The 23,858-nt window shown below is 40.0% G+C and overlaps 1 protein-coding gene across 1 annotated transcript; it reads right to left on the bottom strand.

Annotated features, from left to right (window-relative positions):
• Positions 1-999: 999 nt before the first annotated feature.
• LOC140953876 (uncharacterized) lies at positions 1,000-22,675 on the bottom strand. The gene is made up of 8 exons (XM_073403254.1): positions 22,378-22,675; positions 16,908-17,112; positions 14,554-14,870; positions 13,511-13,651; positions 11,735-12,102; positions 8,291-9,439; positions 3,798-4,059; positions 1,000-2,389 (listed from the first exon to the last, which is right to left on the bottom strand). Exons 1-8 carry the CDS (start codon positions 22,552-22,554, stop codon positions 1,982-1,984), a joined length of 3,027 nt encoding a protein of 1,008 aa, XP_073259355.1. The 5' UTR covers positions 22,555-22,675; the 3' UTR covers positions 1,000-1,981.
• Positions 22,676-23,858: the final 1,183 nt, after the last annotated feature.

The following is a 23,858-nucleotide window of genomic DNA, read 5'->3' as shown; positions in this document are numbered from 1 at the left end:
GAAAATGAGCCTTGTTTCTTTTTGTTGCGGAATATTATGGGTTTCCCGAGACCGAGATATATTTTTTTTGAAACCGTATTTTTTGCCCTTTCCAATGAGGTATACCAGTAGCTTTATACGGCACTATAAATAACAGCAGAGATATAATGGTCAATTAACCTAAAAATTAGCTGAACGCCAACTGCGTTCACCTGGAATACTTTCTAGGGAGAATGTGAACTGAAAAACCGCTTCAAAATATAACCTTTGCCTCCCAGCATGTTTTTCCTTTGATTTGACCGTGAGCTATTTGCCGATATACCAAAGGTTCTTTGCAGATTACTGTGTGAGAAAGAGGTTATTGATTTAATTCAACATAATCTGGATCGGATACCTTCCATGAGAAAGTTCTTTTAATATCGGATCTTTTGGGGGTCGGGGTCGGCATCGTCAACATCAGATTCTCTGGGGCCTGGAGGGGGGGCATTATTTTTTACATCTGATTCCCCGGTGGGGGTGTCGTCAACATCCGATTCCCAGGGTGGGTGTTATCAAAAACAGATTCCCTGGGGTGGGTGTCATCAACATCGGATTCTTTCATAAGGGTGGGTGTTGTTAACATGATATTCCCCAGAGTGCGTGTCGTCAATATCACATTCCCAGAGGTGGGTGTCATGAACATCAGAATCCCAGTGGTGGGTGTTGTAAACAACAGATTCCCCATGATGGGTTTGGTCAGAATCAGATTCCCTGGGTTGCGTGTTTTTAACATATCCTTGCAGGCATGGGTGTCATCAACATCAGATTCCCAAGAGTGAAAGTCATCAACACCAGAATCCCAGGACTGGGTGTCGTCAACATCAGATTCCCAGAGGGGACCATCATCAACATCAGATTTCTAGGGGTGGATGTTGTCAACATCAGTGACTGGTTCTAGCACTGCTTCAGTGAATCAGTGTCCCATCAGTTTCAAGTTCATAAACCAACATTTAAAAAACAATTAAAGTAATCTGGAACAACTAAAGTTTCCATTCAAAATTTAATGCCTCGCTACTCAGTCTTTGTAAATTACCGAAATCAATGTAGAGCTAGTTTGATTGCAAACAGCCTATTGCTCTAAAAATAGGAAACAAATGATTCCTCACAGGAGACCATTTACTCTCCTGTTCGTCTTTTTTTAAAACTCATCTACTTTTTACTTTTCTACTTTTTAAATTGTCTTTGCTACTTATCTTTTGTTACTGAACAACAATCCGGAAAAAGACAAGAGAAAAACTATAAATATACAGGCTACGCAGTTCGCTTTAGGTCCATGTTTCACAGGAACCCTTTGTAAATACCTAGAACCTTATCCTTAGACTATTTATTAATAACAAAAAGATAAACACTAAACTATGACAATTTACCGCGGGAATGCTTGCGCCGCATTGTTTCATTCAGAAAAAAAATGGTATACAATGAAATACTGGTTTATTGTTTAAAAATATGTATTTCTATTGCACGTACTCACTAAAAACGAAAATATTATCAATGCTGGTACTGGGTACTTTCTGAAAATCGCAAAAATCAGTTCCCGCAAAACACAAGAAATCGCCAATCTGCAAAAATAAACTCCCGCAAAAATTTCGTGCTACACGGTAATCCCAATGATGATACAAAAGTCAAGTAAACCCACAGCGTTACAACTACGACAAGTTAACATCTACATATTCTATAACTTTTTTCTTGTTAGTTAACTTTTTGGAAAATTGAAGGCTTTCGGCATAAACGTAAATTTTCCCTCACTAACTAAGTATCCTTGCTTTTATTTGTTTGTGTCTGTTTTTTCTAGCGGATTATCAAAGATCTGATCAAAATTCATTTTGATCAAATTTCTATTTGGTTTATGATTGCCTGCCTCTTTTGAGAGAGACAACAGAGAAGCCTCTAATTTTTGAATCCTTTTTCTGACACATCTGGAATTTTGTCACAAAGCTGTGACATATGCTAGTTACTACTTATTCTATATAAAATAAGTTTCAGATCTTACAGAACTGACTATTCTTTCGTGACATTCTTTGGCTGTGGGGCGTTTAACTGGATTCGCGTCCCAGCACTGTGTCATCAGCTGTTCCCAGAAGGATGGAGGCGTCTTGCAACCCTGCCTGTGAACTGGACGGTTACCCTCATCCACCCACTTAAAGAAATCTTGAGATGTTTTTCCCGGAGCGTCTGCAAAGGCCTGCTGTCCGTACCACATCTCCCACATTATCAGCCCCAGGCTGTAGATGTCTGCCTTGGAGTCGTAGACTCGGGAATGATGCACTTCCGGTGCCATATAAACAGGTGTTCCTGCAAAAGTGCCGGTGATGTCTACTTCTGCTTTGGCCAGGCCCACGTCAGCAATCTTTACTGTGTTTTCTTCAGACAACTTTAATGAGACAATATATTATGTTATAACAAGCGCGTAATAAGTACGTAATTGTATTAGGAGTCGAACCTATGACAGTCTGGTTACTAATCCAGACTCTCTACCATTGAGCTACAGGACACTCGTGGGAGCCAAGGCCATAAGTAGGTATGTAAATGTATATTTTCTAATAACTTCCTTGCATAAAGATATGTTTGGATATGTTTTTGTAGTGTTTTTTTAAAGTAATTTGGTAAAGTTTTGCAGTGTTTTTGTTTTGTATTCACTATTTAAGTGCGAAAAAGTTAATTAATTAAAGCCAATAAATTACAAAACAAATAATAACTTCCGTGCTGCATGGCAGCGGGCTGGTCAATAGATTCCCGTTTTTTTTTTTTTTTTTTTTTTTGGAGAACAGTAAACTGTAGGATTTACTGGTCTCTTTGCTCCGAAAATGTCCCTTAACTTAACCTCCAGGTATCGCCCATCCTCACACGTCAACAAAACTGGTTTCCGAATACTCATTTTAGTAGGAGAGAGGTGTTTAATACGAAACTTACGTTAAATAAGACTCAAACTCGCTGAGAGAGTTTAACTTTTTCGGGGATTGTCTCTTTTTTTAAATCATTTTTGGTATTTTTGCGTTTGCTCCAGTCTTAATGGTTTTCTCACTGGGAATGAATGTTCGCGTTCATTTCCATTGAAAAAAATATACAACTATATTTTCTTGTCCCTGTGCGGTTGATTGCTCTTATTACGGCTAGCTCACATTCATGCCCCATCTTCTGAGTCGCTTTTTCCCACAATCAACGTTCCGACCAACCCAGTAAAACAAACTCGACCTGCATTTCAGGTAAATAAATTAATTGAGATCCATGTCCGTTTTATACTTGCGTTGTTATTTTTTTTTCCGGTAACACTTTTTGTGCTAAATCGTGGGAAAACCGAATAAATCGCAAAAGTCAGATCGCCCAAAAATCAAGTGTTACTCGACAGACTAACTTCACAGCTCCACTTTTTTAATACCTTGATATCGGTCACCAGTTTGCAGAACGGGAAAATTTCTGTATGCAGTTTTTCAATTTTCTTTCTTTTTTTTTATGTTATGTGTAACACCAGCGTTAATCGAACAAGTGACATGTTACAAAATTACCCGTAAATTGCAGTACTGTACTTCCCCATTTTTTTCCGTTGTACTTTTTTTCTTGTTACCATTGTGATTGTCAGTAAAGTGTAAAAAAAAAGTAAATTAAAAAAAAAACACCCCTAGCTGAAATTTTAGACATTAGGATTCTCACTATGTCCGACGTTTTGACATTACATTCAGGAAGAAGACGTCGTCCTAAGATTACCTTGCCTCAATTCAATTTGCACACACGAACAAACGACATTATATTTACTATCCTAATAAAATATTCGAGCTCCATACCAAGATATTTTCCAGCTTTAGGTCCCTGTGCACCACTTCCATTGCATGAATGAAAGCCAAACCGTCGGTTATCTCTTTTGCGTAACGGCATAAGTCTCCGACGATAGTAGGATTTTTAGATCCACCAGCAGCTGACTTTAGTTCTCTGAAGATGTAGTTCTTTAAGTTACCTTTGCACTTCTCCATGACAAACATCATTCTCGAGGTGCTCGGAACAAGAGATATGCCATAAAACTGAACGATGTGAGGGTGGTTAAGCACTCTGGTGAACAGAAGAAATATAGGTGGAATTATTAATCTCACGCAGGTTATATTGACGTGATTTATATCTGATTCACCCCATGTAAGGGAATCCGGATTCCGGAATCCAGGAATTTTTTGCTTGTGGAATCCGGAATACTGGGCTTTGGAATCCGGAATCCAGCACTAAGAATCCGGAATCCTACTAAAGATTTGAATCCATAATCCAGCTTACTAAAGATCCACTCCAGATTAAATTGAGCTACTCGTTCGTAAGAAAAACCATCCGTGGGGGAGAAATGAATGCGTGACGAACGAACCCCAAAGGACGTCTGCGGGGAGGCTAGTCTATGGAAAGCCTCCCGAGGGTATAGACCTGAATGTGACGACATAATATCGGTATATCTGGTGTCAAAACAATAGTCCACGAGCTCCATATGAAAGGTCGAGGTCACGGCCACATGGTTAAAATTCTATAATTATAGCTAGGGAACCCTTGCTTATGAGCGGCTGGGAGGATCACAAAATTGGGGCGGGGGGGGGGGGGGGAGTTCAAGGGAACACAGCGCAGCCTTTTTAAGGTTTAAATTGAATTGTTATGAATAACTTCGACCTCTGGCTATCTTTGATTCTCTGTTGTTCACTCGCTTTGCTGAACTTTAAAAAATCAAAAGCGATTTTATGCGAGCTTTTTGACCTCGTATAGGACTGGAAAAGGTACACCTGAGGTGAACCTTTTCTTGAACCTTGCTGGTCCTCCTGGTTCATAACTGAAAATAAACGTCTACGTTCAACAGTTTATCTAAAAAGAAAAAAAAGAAATTCACAGTCTCGTAGTACCTAATTTGGTCCTAGTAGTTTCCCTGAGAACAGTTTCATGGTTTCGATAATCTTTATTTGAGAAATAAGCCAAGAACTGTCAGAACCGTACCAATCAGCTGTCACTAAAGTAATCACGTGCAAGCACGCGGTGGGTGCCTTTTTCATTCATCCCCCGGCATTCGAGTGAAATCTCGCCACCTCTTCGATCAGACCAGTTTGAAGTTTGTTGTTTGTTGGATTTTTCTTTTCTACTGTTATTGGAAAGCACAAGCAAAAACAAAAGGCTGAGAAAGAAAGGTACCTGTAATACTGTGCAGTGAAATTTTATACCAATTTTTAGCTGACTGCGATAGATCTAAACGTGCCAAAGGAAAAGCTGCATGATTTTTCGTTTGTGTCGATCTGTGGACTGTACTGAACGTGGCGGCAAGCAAGTCACAATCATGGACAAAAGAAACGTTAAGTTTATAGTTTTAAGCCCGCTGATTGATTTTTTTCTCAATCATAATTGAATGTAATAAATTTTACGTCGTCCTTGGGGAAAATATCGTATACATTGTTAAACGCTTAGAACGAGCCAACGTGTCAGAAATGCGCAAGTCTCTCTCGATCTCTCAGTCATCTCAGACTCGATCGAGGATCAAACGGACTTTTCATGTTTTCTGGTTCTACAGTTGCGATTAGGCCTCGTTCACATTCAGGTCGCTTTCGGAAATTAGACCGACCTGAGATCAGTTTAGACCGTATTTTTTTTTTCTTTGAAATGGATCCTAGAGCCACCTAGAACGCGCTAATATGAAGTAAAACTCGCAGGGGACTTCATAATCTCACCCTCAGATCTCTTACTTATTGATGAAGCCAAAGGCGAGATCTGGTCAAATCCGTGATTGCCTGTCAGGAATGTGACAGGCCATGAAAGAGCGTATGCTTGAAATTAATCCTCAATTTTTGACGTGTTAAACAACGAATTTGATAGAGCCGTGAAGTTTCTTCTATCAAAACGTGGTTATGCGCACATCTTAAGTATGAACCAACTAATTTTTGTGTTCTTTTTTATCTTTTTAACATCAAATTCAACGCGACAACTGGGGCCAAGTCTCGCCTTTGGCTTCGTCAACAAGAGATCTGGGTACGAGATTAGGGATTTCATTGACCTCTAGGGCGAGGGAGGACGGGTCGGTTTGCTCTCGCATGCTGTCCAGCAAGGATGCTTGCGTAGCGTAAGTCAATAAAGAGCAAACAAGTTCAACTCTACAGTTTTGACTGAACGCGGGCAAATCAGGCTATCTTTGACTACGTTTTGAGCCGTTTTGTCTATTAAGCCACTTTTTAACTCGATTTAAATGGTTCAGCAGCAACTAGACCAAGTAACTGATAGTTTTGGGCTTGCAGACTGTCAAGAGTTACTGACTTTTTATCTTTATTTTGACCAGTCATAAACTTCGAGACGTGACAGCGTCAAAATTTATTTAGTGGATCAACGTGGTCCGGCCACTGTCCGAAATTTATTTTGAGCTATGTTATCATTCTTAGACAATTATGTGACACAGTCAACTTTAGTCGCTTTAGGGCCACGCTGACCGGGACACCACTTTTGTCAGCTTGAAGTCCAATTTAATCTTCTGTAGTGCTCTTTTTGATTGTCAATCTTTTACTGAGTATATATGCTTATCCCGTCCTAGAAGAAGTGTAATTTTTGGAATTTGGCTAAAATTCGTGTCTTACGAGTCATATGAGAAAGTGTGAAAGCAATTCAGTTAAGAAGTGATATCTAATGCGCGTGTTCTGCAGCTTACTGTGTCTCTATAAATGAAAGTTTTACAAAAGAGCAGTAACCGAATTTAGTTTTTTGCGCTATGACAGTGATTCCAATAAAAAGTAGAAAAAGAACGAAAAACAATGTCCTAAAACATAATATTACTTCGAAATACTGTTTTAATGTTCCAAAAGAATTTGCAAACATGATTCGACGTAGCCTGTTTCAGGCGTTCGGACAGGACAAGGAAAACTACGAATGTAACGACATACAAACAAAATGAACCTTCTATTATATTATTGGTGGATAGCAAAAGACTTGATTAACCTTCGCTGGTTTATGATATGGCATAGATAGGAAAAATTAATTTGGAGTTACACAAGAACTTTGTTAGGCCGTTTTCTTGCAAATTGCAGCTCGATTTTCCCTGGCAATGACTGTACCTTTTCCCAATACTTTATTATGTAGCAATCAAATGAATAAACGCGAATATTTAGGAATGATCTGCAAGAGTTCTTTTGTTTCTGCTAATTAAGCATTTTTCTATCTGCATGACTGAAAATAGAGTTCGCAAAAATAGAGAAGGTGAAAAATAGAGTCTTGAGGTCAGTCTCACTCTCTACTAATCACTAAACCAGCTCCGAGATCCGAGATCCCTAATCATATGGAGATTTGGTCTAGATTAATCGAAGGACAAAATTTAAAATTGCGATGTCAGTGTTTCGCTACGTTTTTTTGCGGTGATGCGATGTTTGTTTTTTTATTTTCCGCGGTGTTGAGGTGTGGACAGTCCCCCAATGAACCCTTACGCAACAGTAATACATTTCTTCACGTAATTTTTAAATCGAAAAAGAAAACAAACTTGTTATGCATTATAAACAACGTCTTTCAATATAGCAAGATTCGAACACGAAAACGAATTGCGAAGAAAAGCATTAAAACAGAAAAAAATTGGAATCCAGCCCTTTTTGGAATCCGGAATCCACTGAGCTGGAATCCGGAATCCAGTACTCGGAATCCGGAATCCACAGGGTGGAATCCAGAATCCAAGACTGTCATGGATTCCCTCACATGGGGCGAATCTGATGAGATACTTCTTGTTTTTGCAGTCAGCTTAACGTCTCCTACGGAAACGTTTCCTTAATTGAAAAGTTATATCAACATTCCAAAAGTGTCTCAAACATATTTTACTCCACTAGACGTCGTAAAGTTTATAACTTCTTTTCCCGGTGTTGAGGTGATGAAACACTGCCTCTCGTGTTTGATATGTAAATTCTACACGAAGCACAGTACAGAAAACAATTCTCCACCTCCTTTCACTTTTCATGACAGTTGTAATAAGTATTGTAATTAAGCTTAGAAATTTCTATTTCTCTTTTTTCTTTGAAGTGTTACCAAGTGCCATGCCATGTAAAGTATATAATTTTCAAGGTATTAGAGACGTTTTTACATAATTCGTACCCTCAAAGCAAGCAGTATAGGTCTGAGGTCGATTCCCAGCCAGGCAACACGTGGGATTTAAAACAACTGAGGAGAATGTACTGCCTTTGCTTTGTAGTTACACGTTCTAGTCATCTATAATCGGGGTCCGCTTCACAACACACTAATGTGACTCTGTGCGACCTACAAGAACAATTAGGGACGTAAAAAAACAAAACGAAACATTTCAACCTGCCTCAAAATTTTCATCTCCTGCATGATTTCGCTGGCATTATCGGCATTAAGCGCCTCATTGCACACCTTCAAAGCCACAGTCGTAACCTCTTCCCTTCTTGTCATTGTTCCTTTGTAAACTGCAGCAAACGCCCCACTGCCAAGGTGGGATGACATTTCTTCATTCCAGTCTAATTCTTCTCGGTCTATTTTGACTACACAAACATCTGTTATGCCAAATAGTGCTAGCTGATCTCTTAGTTGTGACCCATCAACCAATATTGGCTGGTAGCGAGCTTTTGTTTTTTTCTTGCAACGAGTTTCCTCCAACAGTTTACGTGAGAGTTGTTTATATAGTTCTCTGTCCGCCTCTATCAGTGCTGGAAGACATTCTTCAATGTGATCAAGATAGAGCTTAGCATCTCTTAATTTGATTAGGACAAACTTTCTAAGCTTCTTATTCTTTCTTCTGGTAGCGAGGAAATTTTTGAAAGTTTTTGTCCAAAAATTTTCGAAGTCAGCTACGCAAAAATTTTCCAAAGAGTCCGACACCTCAGAATCGAACACGTCATCGATCGCGCCCGCGATGAAGAAAAGCGCCCCGAAGGTAAAAATCTTCATCTGCATTAACGCCTTTCGGGCGTTGGAAAATTTAAATCTAAGGGTTTTCTTTTCTGAAATGCCAGCGCCACCATGAACACCGGTGGCATCGCTTTGGAGATTTTGAAGCTCAGATTCAACACCGTCGTAGCAATCCTGAAACTTTTGCAGGAGAATGAGGCGAGCATTTGCAAACACCTGGTTTTCTTCCTCCCATCGCTCTACAATCTCTTGAAACAGGCTAGACATTACGGTGGTGATTTCCTCTTTCTCTTCTTTCCAGGACATCTCTTTATCTAGACTTAGAAGCTTGTCCGACGACCGTGATGTAAACTCCTCAATTACTTCTTCTGAAGAGAGGTATTCGCAGAGTTGCTGCACAACACCATTAACGTTTTCGTTGAAAGATCTGTGCAGATCCTTTATCACTTTCTTTTGATTATTTCCAATTGCCTCCAAGCGGTGATTAATCTCCTTCATTTTCTGGTTAATTTCCTCGTTGCTTCTGGAAGCATTTACCACAAACATTTTTGCTTGAACTACAATCCTTGAAAGAAGTGTGTAAAGCCAACTGAAACAAAAAAAGCACGTTTATTTGTTTCTGCTAAGAAGTAATCGCAAAGAAAAAAATCGCACCTTTGAGGAAAGGGAAGGGCGCTGTGTTAACCAACTTGGAAAATAAATGAAAGGCATAAGTAAAAACAGCCTTTTAACCTCCTGAGACCCGGCGGAAAAGGTTATTGGCAAAGGCGATATTTCGTGCAGTGATATTACTTAGCACCCTATCCTTTAAAAGTATTTCAAATTAACTAACACTGATTTTAGTGTTAGGCTCCCTCCTACTCTGTTAAGCTACTCCCGAAACTGAAACTTGTCGACTCGAATTTTCAATGAATTGTGGACTACTTAATTAATTAACATTGCATATACTATAAATTATTACAAATAAAACGATGCGATGTTTCTCCCTTTTATGCGCTTCGACACCCCCAACACGCACATCAGTTCTAACATCGTAGTCTTCGCCCTGTATTTAGTCCGGCTGACTTCGTCTCGCCTTGGAAGAATGAACAAGAGGTAGAAATGTATTTTGTTTGCATGTTTGTGGTCGAACCGTCCCTGGACGATTATCTATCAAGGCCCTTAAACAATTTTGTCTCAGGATTTTTAACACTTTTCTCTCAGGATTTCAGGATGCGATTTCTTGGTTGTCTTAGAAAATTTAATCTTGTTGAGACCTTTCTAACTTTTTCCGACACAGACCTACTCTGGGACCTTAAGGTGACTCGACCCATTTTTGGGGGGGGGGGTTACCATCCTACTTTGAAGCTCTCTGGTTTCCCCATCTTTACTTTTATCCTAAGTCTAACACATAGAATGGATAACATATAGATCAATCTACAATATAACATAAAATTTTTGGCGATCGGAGTAAATGTCACGTGGTTATAATGCCACGCCCCTTTTAGGTCTGAGTCGAAAATCTGCTGTTGCCGGCATTTTTTCGTGAAAATCTCTCGGCTACACATAGTGCGCATTAGTGCCTTGCGCTGAACAGAGTTTCACCAAAATCGCAAAGACCCAATTTGAGAAATTCAGCGGTTTCCAAATTTAGGTCATAATTTATGCGAAAATGATAAGCAAACTTTACACGGATTATATCTAATAAACTATGAGATTCATCTCTGTATTTTGGGCATCGTTATAACAGATGGGTCCTTGCCAGTCAGCAAAACGCTTTAGGGCCTTGTAAATGAGCGCGATTTCGAGCAAAGCAAACATATAGAAATTATACTTTTCGCTATTTATTGACGTTTGTCAGCGTTTAAGAGTCCTTCTCACGAAAAAAGCATTTTCTTAAAAATTCGTAGTTTTTTTTCCTTCAAATTTTTTTAGGGCCACAATTGATTAACTAACTACCCGGACTCTGAATTTCATGGTCATTGAAAAACTGTGACATTACCTTCTATAAGCCCAAACTTGAGTAAACATTGAAGATTTTTAGCGTTTTCGCTGAGTTTGTGCTTTGGGAGTTGTCTATTGTTTCTAGTCTGTCATTGACCTAAATTTGGAAACCGCTGAATTTCTCAAATTGGGTCTTTGCGATTTTGGTGAAACTCTGTTCAGCGCAAGGCACTAATGCGCACTATGTGTAACCGAGAGATTTTCACGAAAAAATGCCGGCAACAGCAGATTTTCGACTCAGACCTAAAAGGGGCGTGGCATTATAACCACGTGACATTTACTCCGATCGCCAAAAATTTTATGTTATATTGTAGATTGATCTATATGTTATCCATTCTATGTGTTAGACTTAGGATAAAAGTAAAGGTGGGGAAACCAGAGAGCTTCATAGTAGGATGGTACCCCCCCAAAAAAACTGGGTCGAGTCACCTTAAGTCGCCGTAACTTAAAGCGACTTAACGTCCCTGAGAGTAGGCCGCGACACAAGTGCGCATTCCACTTTATATCACCGTTAATAGTAAGTCCTAGCAATTTCACACTGTGCACGGTTTCTAGGGTCTGCGGACCGTTATTTACGCAGATAGGGTGAAAAACTGGCTCGTTCCTTACAAAGCTAATCCTGAGATCTTTGCATTTCCTTTCATTTAATTGAAATCCGACATTCCTTGCTTGCCTTACGAGATCGTCTACTACTTGCAGAATATTCAGCTCTCTTGACCTTTACATACCACCCCAGAAATTGTATTATCATCTACATTTTTCCACATAGCTGCCCCTCTTGCATTCAGATCATCAATCATTATTAAAGAAAAGAAAAATGGAAAGACTCAGGCATCAGGTTACTGGAATTAGAAAGTTACAACGAGGAGTAAATGTATTTGTAGCCCAGATTAACGCTTACTTCCAATGAAGTTCCAACTTAGCTTCAATGCTCTGTAAGATGACCGACTTCATTCCATCCATTAAAAAGGAAAAGTCTTTGGAGATAACACCAAGGTTTTGAGCGGTAGTAGCTCTTTTGGTTGACATGTAGATGATTTGTGATTCGGGATCAATGCCGGGCCAGGCTCTTTTCAGTTTTTTTACAACTTCATTCTTGACCGACTCAACTTCTTGCTCTTGAACCACTTGATCCCACTTGTTGCACACAAACAAAGCGCATTTGGATAACAAATCTTCCTGTATGTCGAGCGATATTCCGCCTTCTTCTTTTCCTTCCTTTGGAACCCCGATTAACACGCTCCTCGCTCTTTGCAGCAGTTTTTCAAGCTGTAAGGCAAACATTAGGTGAACATATTTTCGTCTGCCTCTATAGCTGATGGCAAGGTTTTTGTTATTCCATTAAATCTACCTTGTCCTGACAAACATTGGTAGCGAATGCTCATCGGAAAACGACCTCAGTTTGCAGCTCTATGGCGCATTCTCCATGTATTTTGCCATATTAGAAAATTCGCTCATTTTTAAACAACAAAGCATCATTAATTTAGTCGGTCCAAAACGGTACCACTATCAAAATAACTACCCAGAAACGAAACGTCTTCCATATTATTTTGCCACGCCTTAAATCTTGCCGTTTATCTTTTACTTGATTGGGCTTTAGCCATTACTGTCTTTAATTGAGGAAATTTTGTACAATCTCAGCATATCAACCTAACTGGGTATTCCTAATGCTATTTACAAAACTTGCTCACTCTGAGGCTAGAAAATATATTTGCACTTCCTCACAGAAAAAAAGTCATATAGTTCCAAGTTATAGTTGCAAGTAGAACTAATGAAGAATATTCACCTTCTGAGCGTCAAATTTCACGTGTAGTTTCACGTGACCTTTGATGACCTTTGTTGTAAACAAGCCCCATCCGCTCTCTCCCACATACTTTACTTGTACAAATTGAGTCGCAATTTCATGTTCCCGTTTATTTATATATTTTCCATTCCTTTCGTTGTTTGAAACTCGAATAGTTCCGTTGTGGAAATGTCTAAGCAGAAAAATAAGACCGACTTTACTGCCAAGAGCATGGCAGAACTCTGAGAACTGCAGGAACGAGGAGTGTAAGTGCCTATAGGGGAAATCCCCGCCTCAGTACTGGACCTAAACTTCGAAAGAGATAAAACCGGTGATGTAGGCAAATTTCGGTCGAGACGAGAATGTAAGCACATTGCAGTGTCATGAATTACAAGTGTGTCTGCATATCATTAGTTTCATCTTTTTGAAGTTTAGATCCACCCGGCAAAACCATTCTGACATTTAACTGCAAAGAAGATTTCCTCGCGCTTGTTGAAACTCCATGTTCCAGAGAATATCTTTTTAGTTCTCTCATCCTCTGCCATACTCATGGCGGTTAAAGTCACTCCTGGTCTGCTGCTTTCATATTTTGAGCCTCAAACTATCCGAATTTCAAACAGGAAAAGGGAAGAAAAATAAATAAATCAACGTGAACTTGAAATGGCAACTATCTGCCCCTGAGTCTCTCAGGATGGTATGGTACGTACGTGGGTAAAAACAACAAACGTCATCAAAAGTAAGTGGAACTACACGTGAAATCTGACGCTCAGAGGGTAAATTCTAATCACATGGAATGGAGTGCAGGGGTGTGTGGGAATTAAGCCTCTCCTCCCCTTAGCAACTTCTATACTAAACGCATGCGCAAAATCGAGCGAAGCTGATCAAGATACTCACTCTGTCTTTTTGAATTCCACCAGCGTTTGAACTGTTAATGACATACATAAAAGCAAAGGCTTCAGGCAGATATTGGATTACCATGTCGTCCTTCTCTTCAGATTCTCCGACACCAGGGCTGTCAATGATTACTAAGCCTGCCTATGATTCATAACCAAAATTTGGAAAAATGTTACAAAATTTGTAAAAAAAAAAAAGATCTTGATAATTATATCTTCCACAAAGAATTCCTTGAAATGTTCGGTAACACAGCTATCAGAATTTAACTCATTCATCTAAAGTAATGAGAGCTCTCGTGAGTAATTTTCTATATACTCCCATAAATACGTAAACAAAGAATTATCACCTAATTTCCTTGATCTACCGCTGGAACTAATATATAGATTTTGCCAAGCCTAACAGCGAAACTTCCGTTCATAAACACAATTTTTATATTAAAAATCATAAACTTTAAGCCTGTACCAAGATATCCGAAAATCTATTCTTAAATTTAGGAGCCTTCCGTTTACCTTTTGAGGGAGTGGGCTGGGTGATTTAAGAAAAAAAATTATCCCGCAAACAGACCTAAAATGAAAAAACTTACTCAAAGCTTTATTTGTCGGTAAACAATTTTCTAGAAGCTACATAAGTTTTTACGCATGAATTCTGCTGTCACAATTTTGACCAGTCTGAGACTAGGCTAGTCCTGGAGCGCGACTAAAGTGTGACCAAGCTAAAAGCAAACCCTTTAAAGTTCATTTTTCATAGCTTTTGCCATAGACAAAAACAAGAAACTTCAAAATTTTTACCGAAGCAACTCTATTGGTTGCCTCTAAACTGATTAAATATCCCCCCCTTCCCCCCCTTACAGAGTCTCTCTACTCCCTCCCCCTCTGTCTGTACTCACGGGCAGGCGTACGCTGACGTCATAACCAAATTTTTTTCGCATCCATAGGTTTCCAATTGGTATAGCAATGGGCTACGCTGCGCGTGCTTGGCGCGCACGGAAGCTCTGCTATCAGTCTACCTACAGAGTATTGTGCGACCAAATGAGCTCGATCTACCTCCAAAACGTTGTGCGGCCAAAAGAGCTCGATCTTTTTTACAATTGAGCCTTTTTCGCGGTCAGTCTTGACGTGAATGTATGGGGAGATCTGATCGAGGTAGCTTTGATCAGAAGATCCTGTTGGCTGCTCAAGTAAAATTTCCTTAGTTTGGAGTCCTGTTTCAGGATCCTTGTCTTTAAAATGCACCACCAGCCTGCGTTCCTCTCCAAACTTCAGTTCACATATGGTGGACGTTGTGCTAAGAAGGGAGTAAGGTAGAATCTCCTCTCCGAGAATGAGATTGACCAAGCTGCTTTTACCAGATGACGTTTCACCTGTAAATAAACCAAAACGAAGGGTACATTCCATTGGGAAATCCGTTTATTTCTGGTTTGCCCATTTTACATGGTTCACACCTTGGGCAAATGGTAAACAAAATTCAAGACTGGTAAATTCTGTTCGGGAATCGCGTTTACCATTCTACAAATCCGTCCCATTTTACGGAGAACAGCCGCAGAGGTCTAAAACAGGTACTATGATGAGCTTCGAAGAATGGAATACTATACTAGTAATAGTTGACACCACAGCTGCCCCGGCCCCGCTCTGTATATAGTATTCTTGCTCGTTGTGTAGCTCTTTGAAAAATACCGATTCATAGTGAAGATGTTCACACATATTCCATACAATAGGTGAAATAAATACAGGAAACAAACGAAAGGTTCGATGCACAGTTTCGGTTCGATTTAAAAAGCTTTGATCAAAACATTCTCAGTTTCGAGAATAGTTTATTCTAAACCATAAGAAGAGATTTAATTAGAAGTTTAATTTTTCGCTATTTTTATTTCGCTTTTTACATTTAGTTCACTTTATTTGCCGGAAAGTAAGCCTCAGAAATTAAAGGACGTTTGATCAATTCACGCTTTATAGCGGAAGGACATCTGTGAGCAGGGAATAAATCAGCACAGAATTTGAAGATCGGCAAATTCCTGTAATCGTCCATAGTTCTGCCAGTGATAAGCTAGCCGTTGAATCATTCACTCGTCTTGCTTGTTTTGGGCCGAGTCTTTTTCCGGTCAAAGAGAGAGAAAGAGTGTCTGGCAAGGTTCAGCTGAAGGTTTTCACTGGCAAAGATTTGTGAACTCGTGTCTGGCAAACTCACTTAGTGTTAAAACGTACACTGTTCTAAGCACCTTATAACTTCATCTGCGCTTAACGAGTGTCTTTTGGTCGATAACTTTCATAACAACTGCTCCACAGAATGTCACTGATAGCACGTGACGCAAAAGAGTATCGAAGTGCGATTGTAAGCTTTTTGTGTTTTACGTCATCCTAACCATTTCGTACTTGCGGGCGCAAACAATAGAAACGTCATCATTACCTACCGATTCCTCGTAGGCCCTGTTCAAGCAAATCGAGATTTTTTCTATATTGACCGTATGACTGTATATTTCAACTGTAAGTACTTTCCTTAATATACGCGCGAGTTACTAGAGTCCCTCCTCGGGACTTCGCCTTCTGGGCGAAATCCCTGCGGGGGCAATAACTTCCGTTTTCGACGTTCCGGCCTGGAAAACAGGACTGCTATACCTTTTCAGCCGTTCAGTTTGTTTTCCAACCGAATTTTTCGGAAACTTTTTTGTAGATGGCTAACAATCTGGATCTTCTTATTGAAATACATGTCCAAGAATTCTCGGATGAAACCTGTTTTCCATTTTCAAAAATTCTCGTTTTTTCTCCCTGCACACAGTGAAGTAATCGAAATTTCGGTCGAAACGTACGTAGAAGGCTTCGGTCCAGTCGGAAACTTTGTTTTAATCGAACAACGTGACCTCGTTTTATTTCCCATTGGTTAGTTTCCCTGGTCTCTGGCTGGTCGGTCTGGCAAAGGGGAAAGAACCCCGAACCGAAGATCACCAGCCGAACTCTAAAAAAAAGTTGGTTCAATCGATCACTTTCCTGAGCTGCAAATGAGAGGAAGGCAAAATTGACTAATGAGCAACACTTTCACAAGTTCCCATATCGAGATTCTTTGTAATGCTTCAATAAACGAGCAGCACTCGTTGCTTACCTATTGATTTTCGAAAATCAGGCATAACGAGTTTATCGAAGGCTTCAAAAACGTTCCAGTGGATATTTATCCTTCTCTGACTGGTAATCCTCATCAATAGGTTTTGGATTAATTCAGAGCCCAAAAGGCTGGAACTAAAAACTAAGCTGTGTTGTAAGAACCTTTAGTGAACAAATAGAGCATCCGACCATTGTACGTAAGGTCATGGGTTATATTCCCTTCCGTGGAACTCAGAAATTTTTTTTCGAGTTTTCTCTCCATACGTATCCGATCTTTTTTTTTTTTTTTTAGGTTTATCATTTACCTGCTACGAGAAGAAAGTACTCCGTCTTTTTCAGTTGCTTTATACGCATTTCAATATTCTCTTTTACATGATCCGTATGCTTTTGAAGTAAAGTTATCATCTCTTCATCCATTCTTCCCAAAAAAGCTTCGGCTGTGGTGTAAAAATAGAGTAAGTGCCGTCTTTTCCTGGCATCTTCTTTAGCTTCGGATAAAACGGAGAAGGCCTAAAAAAGTAAAGCTGTTATGTTACAAGGTTTAGTTAATTGAGGAGGTTTGTACAAGTACATGCATGGCTGATTCTAGTCTTACGAAAGCGAAGAAGGCCCAATCGGATTTTGTATTTGAGTGGCTGGCTCTCAAACTCTAGCGACCACATGACAAAACCGTTTGTTTTTAAGCTTTTTTATATATTTAAATACTTGTTTTATGTATCTCTATTTAGAAACGGTTTTTTCTCGATAAGGGACCGGTCATTATTTATCACCTGGGGGGGGGGGTCGGAGGATTTTGGGGGGGATCACTTGATTTTTAGGAGAACAGACGGGGGGATCAGTCGTAACTGAGAGCCCAAAAGGGGGGGGTCACTGAAAATTTTGGAAGGATTCAGAGGGGGGACCACTCAAATCTGCTTGAACAATGCCAGTTTGAAAGCATACAACATAAATGTGCCCATTCTGCTGCGAGATGATAGCATTTGCAATCTCAATTTGTTCTAACACAACTTTATTTAAAAAACGAAAGTCTGTCATACTGGCGAATGTGTGCATTTCAATTTATATCGAGAAAGCTTTGTTTTAACGCTTTTATATTTTTCCTTTTATAACGTGCTCATGACTTAGCTAATATTCATCTTTAAACATGACAGGTGAATTCTGAATTGTGAACCATATAAACTTCTGATAACTGAAACATTGTCAAAAGCGTGTTTGTTTAAACATAAACCATTTATCGCCTCTCCAGGAATGGCGTCCTGTGTCAGCTCTATACTAAATTCGATTCAACTGCTTCATCTGCCTCATCTTGAGCCTCATCATCCCATTCAACAACTTCATTTGCCTCTTGAGCCTCGTCATCCAATTCAACAGCAACATTTAGTCCCCTTCGGCGGGTTGATCCTGGACTTTGTGCCCTTAAAATGGCCGCTACTTACTCTAGATTTTTTGCTAGGGTCGTGCTAAAAATACCCTTTTCTAGTAGCCATAGCAAAGGGTCTAGATGCAAACGCCTTGTTAGTTTCTTAGCAAAGTCAGCATTGATGCTATCTACAGGAGTAACTCTATCATTCTCTTCGATTGAACCGAAAATTTGCCCCGCGACCTCGATTGAGGTCAAGTTTCCTAAGAGATGAGGTGCCCTCTGCTTGAGTCGCTTGTCCTTGGTTTTTCGGACCTTCCTCTTATTTTCCTTCTTTCTTCTTGACATTGTTGATCTTCTCGCGCACAAAGGAAACTTCTTTGACAGGTTAATATGCGCTGTTGTCAACTTATTGGATGCGGACTGAAGTTCCTCGTGCAGTGTAGTGATTCGCCTATGTGCTTCTTCTAAATAGGCCAACTCATCGCCTGCAAATGACTTTAGAGTGTGGTCCTCTGAAAATTGTCGCTAAATATGACCTGCTGATAGGGACTTGGCGGACTGCTATTTGGCACTCTAAAAAAAGTAACTTTGCAGTTTCAAGCACTGATTGCAGTTTCAAGCACTTTGCAGTTTTAAGCAAGATTGCTTGTATGTCAACTGAATTCAGACGTCTGGATCCAGACTAGAAAAAGACACGGATCAAGAGACACTTTTAAAAAAAGACTGCGCGATAACGGCTTTATTATGCTGTAAGTACATCATAGTTAGAAATACTACCTGTATATGAACGTTTAAAACACTAAATATACACGTCGAAAGGTGAATATGGGTACAAAGACATGGGGGGGGGGGATCACGAAAGTTATATATAGTTATGAGGGGGGATCACTTCAATAAAATAACATTTAAAGGGGGGATCGGCTAAATTTCATCGTGTTTAGCCCAAAATCCTCCGACCCCACCCCCAGGCGATAAATAATGACCGGTCCCTAATGTGTGGCGCCAATGGGTTTTATTGCATGACAAAAGGCAGCATACCCTATAGAGTGTTTTCACTCACGTGGCCAGCATCTATGTAAATTTATTGGAACAAAAGAAAGCGTTTGCATAAGAAAAGAGTTCAACTCCCAGAGGACTCGTTTGGGACACCAACATGGCCGCCGTTTCATTGTATGGCCGCCGTGACGTCATGTGAAAACACTCTATTAATCTGCAAATTTGACCTCTGCCAGTGAGGTTTTTTTTAAGGCTTCCAATTTTGTCTTTAGTATAAGGCTTCACTTTAAGCCCGAGTCGTACATACATACATGCATACGTGTTTTTAAACAGTATATCCGATTCGACCTTTTTCCAAAGGGCCTCTTCATATGAGCCCGATTGACTGGGCTGGCTCGGTTACCGGGATGAATTTAGCCTCCGTAGCTTGCGGTATTGTGTGGGTGCGAGATTAAAGTTTTGGCGGCGGAGCCGTGTTTCAAAAAAAAGGGAGTAGGGACGAGGCGGTTGAAATACCCACTTTCTCGCGGCTTCGCCGCTCATGACGGCTCCGTCATCAAATCTCACTCGACTATATTACAACGGCTCCGCCGCCAAATCTCACTCGACTACTACACAATACCGCCAGCTACGCAGGCTAGGATGAATTTCGCCTCGGGTTCATATTTCAGCCCGGTTTCCGAGATGAGAAAAGGTCAAAGATCCTGGGGACGAGTTCTGGCGCCAAATTCGGGAAACAAAACAAACATAGCGAAACACAAACATTTTAGCTCTTGGGCTTATCTTGGCATCGGTAACTCTTAAAGCTGTATCACTGCAGTTAAATGGGATGCTTATGATGTAAAAAATACAGCAGGTAATGCAAGACGATGCCATGACCGCCAGAATTCATCCCGCCATTCATCCCGGTAACCGGGATGAAGTGTTCATATGGCAAAATTTCCAGCTCGCTTACCGAGATCTCGGGAACCGAGCCAGCCCGCCCTCTCATATGAACATATCGAAAATTTTACAAAGGATTTAGAGTTAAGGTGAGATCTCGGAAACTGGGCCAGCCCGGTCAACCGGGCTCATATGAAGAGTCCCTAAATTACAAACAACAAAAATTCCTAACCATATATGACTTATAAGTTATTAATTAATTACGTTTAAGAGTATTTACTTTTTGCCGCGCCCTCTTTTCTTTTTTCAAAGCATTTGAATACATGTTTTGCCTATAGTTTTTGTATTTTAGCTTTTTTGCTTGGGTTTTTTTTAGAAACATTAATATTTTGTCAGGTGACATTCTGCTTATTTTCATTTTATTCTATTTTCTCAAATGATCTAGTAAATAAATGAACATCTTTTTTCCTGGCAAGCAGGGCATATATTTAGAAAATGGTATTCGTCCTCCATTTCTATTTTATAAATTGGGCAAATTCTTTCTTCAGGTTTCTTAAACGGTCTCGAATAACGTCCTGTATGTCCCTGTGGCTAATTTGTGGTTGCTTAGTCGTAGTTTTGTTAGAGTTATTTTGTGTCGCGTATCGGTGACCTGGTGAAGGTAATCTTCACATTTGATATTGTCTATCGTTTTAAATTTCTGGTAGGTTTTCACTTTGATGCTCTGGTTAGCATATTTTCAAGTGTCGTTTGAGTATTGAGTATTTTGCAGTGAGTTATCAAATCAACGGACGGGCTCTGATAAAGAGCATGCTGTCATAGACAGCCTTAGAGAAACAATATCTGACCATATTAAGCATTTTTGACTAGTAAAGAAATCTACTACGCACATGTATATCTCTCAAGATCTCTGCGTGTCTGGCTTGTGAGCCCAAGGCTCGCTAGGGTGGATCATAGTAAAAATACAGAGGCCGAACATATCTTTAGATTTCATCCCTCAAAAGACAAATACTTGTTTGAAGGATGTCAACAGCCTTTACAATAACATTCCTCAAGAAAAAGGAATCGAAATTGTATGCAAAAAGTACAAAGCGTTCCAAAGAAAGAAAACTCTAATACAAACCTCACCGTTGAAGAGGTGCCAAGACTTAAAAGGGCCTGTTTACATGGAGTGGGGGACCCCGGTCTGGTGGGGTTGGTTTCTTTTGTTTTCACGCTCTGGGGGACACAAAACAAAAGAAACCTACCCCACTAGACCGGGGTCCCCCACTCCATGTAAACAGGGTCTTACACTACCGACGAACTTCTTCGATACGTTTCCTCGAAAAATTGTTTTTAAACAATAATATTGTAAAATTACTCATGCCTAATTGAATCTTAAACGAAGAACAGAGAAAGTCACAATCCTAAGACGTTTAATGAAACCGAGAAACAACTTAGACAAAGCAAAGTTTGGTCAAAGAGAATTTAACATGAAACACATGTTTATTCTTCAACCAGCTTTCGCGCTTTTCTCCCTCCCCCTCCCCTCCCATTTTTGCGCGTGCGACGCCGAGGCTAACCTAGCAGAGTTGGTAGGCCACGATGCCCAACAAAAGATGGAAAATAACAAAACATGCAGCAAATTGAATTCCTTGTACCTCTTACTGTTCGAACGTAGGTGAACTGACCTTTTTTTGTATGTGTTGAGGACCTTAAAAAGATTCTTGATGACGCTGTCTATTCCCAACAAAAGATGCACACCAAGGGTGATTTTAATCAGCACCAAATATTCAAAGAACGTTAACGCGGTCCTAAAATCGAGCCTGCGGCTAGTCAAGTTGATATTCCGAGAAAAAAAAATAGAGCTTTCATGGAGTGCTGTAAACGCACATATATAAATGTAATGCACTGATGAGTTCATACGTCGTGCTTCTGTCTTGCCGAACTCAGATGAGCTATTGTAATTAATTGCATGCGCTCAACAGGAGCAAGAATTAGTACGAGTTAAAAACAGACTTCGTGCCAGAGTGGAACTTAATTATGTAGATACTAGTATCAAGTCAGTGGTAAATGAAGCAAAAACAAAAATACAATGATATCCGAAAAAAAAAAAACATTTCCAAACTTATGAATTTATTTAGACACGGCATAACTGAGCACGAGGTTTGACTCTCTGTCATACCATGCAGATTCATATAGCACGACAGACATCGTCAAACTTAATCCGCTTTGCCAAACCAAATCAGCGTCGAGCTTTTGCCAAACTTAATTCAAGAATTAAAAGCACCAAGCATGAAACGGGTGTAACCTTAAAACGAGAAAATGAAATTTCCAGCAGAACAAACAGTTTTGTGTCTTTTGGGGCCGTACATAAATGAAATAAAAACTGTTATTTTACAGCCAGTTTCCTTAGGTCTTAAGCAATAACGGTTTAACGTCGCATAGCTTCCATCAAAGCAATCACGAAATGCCGCTCCTCTTGAAGGACACCCATGAACCCCGGCCAAATTCCTTACGGTTCTGAAACATTCGCTTACACTGAAATACCTTACCTCTCCTGGTGACCAGGAGTTCGACGTCTTTTCGGCCGCATTTAAGGCGGATCTTATTCGAGACCTCGCGTCGCTTAAGTTCTCCACCCCTTCGTCTGATACACCAAGAGCCTCCATCACTGTAGCCAGTTCCCTCAATGTCATTTCATCGATTCTTTTCTTTTTACCAGTGGCCATTTTGCCTAACCTACTGACCGGCGGTTTTAGCTACACGCGTAGTTGTTTAAAGAAACTTTGTCAGTGCTACACTGCTCGATCAGTATGTCTCAATAAAGTGTAAAGTCCATCGCAATGTGACCCGGGAAACATAAAGGAGGTTGCAAATTCCTAGAAAAATCTAATTACTACTTTGTGATGATGGGTGGGGTTAAAATCGTTTAATTTATGCACTGGTGGTTTGGGTAAAACTAAATGTGAATAGTAAGATATTTTTACAGTTTAGAAGAATTCGTATCAAGCAACTTTATAAGTTTGTAAATCACAATCATATGGCTTGCTGTTTCAGTAATCAGCTTTTCTTAGCTGTTTACTGCGCTTTTCACAAACATGCGAACTCTAAAGTTCAGAAGCCGCCTTGACAATTGCGTTTTTCGCTACCGTCAATTATAATTACGATCACAAGCAACGAACGTTGAAACACAGAAACACAAAACGGATCCAAATCCACCAATCACAAATCACAAACCATGACCTTTTGAACCCATTAAAGTTAAGTTTTGTTCCCTAAGATATGATATATGCGAACTATTAATATTCCCTTTGATATATGTTAATTTGCGCAATACCAAATAATAAATATTATTAATATTATTATTATTATTGACGGCAGCGAAAAACGCAATCGTCAGTTATGGCTTTTGAACTTCAGAATTCGCATGTTTGTGAAAAGCGCAGTGCGATAAAAGCAGTAGCTTTCTTTTGTGGTCCGATTTTAAAGAGCGAATGTTTATCACGCCTTTCATTCGCCAATAGCCTGCGGGATACCGTGAAAAGCAAGAGAGGATAAAGTTTTTTAGTAAAATCCAACTAGTGGTCTATTATCAATGCTGCGTTCTGATTGATTGAGGTACTACTAGGCTATATGTTATAGCCCACTAGTAGCGAAAAGCGCGGGCTTTTTGGCGGCAAAAAAGGATTAAAGTCTAGCTTTAACTGTAGCTAAACTTTTTTTCTCGATATTTTTGACCAGCTAGTTGGATTTTACCAAAACAATTATTCCTCTCGCCCTCATGGCCTCTGAGTGAATAGCCCGTGAGGCCTTCGGCCTCATGGGCTATTTATTCCGAGCCCATTCGGGCTCGAGGAATAATTGCCAAATACTCTCCTGTGAAAGGTAGACGCGCGAGAGCCCCTCGCCGCTTCGCCACCCGCCCGTGCATTCTCGAGCGGCTCGCTTCGCTGGTGCTCAAATAGGAGAGCTTGCTTGTAGGCTAATTCGCCAATCTCACATAGACCATATTGCACCTTGTACACACCCCCCT

This window comes from Porites lutea, chromosome 12 (genome assembly GCF_958299795.1).
Source record: "Porites lutea chromosome 12, jaPorLute2.1, whole genome shotgun sequence".
Taxonomy (NCBI): Eukaryota; Metazoa; Cnidaria; class Anthozoa; order Scleractinia; family Poritidae; genus Porites; species Porites lutea.
This window is presented reverse-complemented; position numbering and strand designations above follow the sequence as displayed.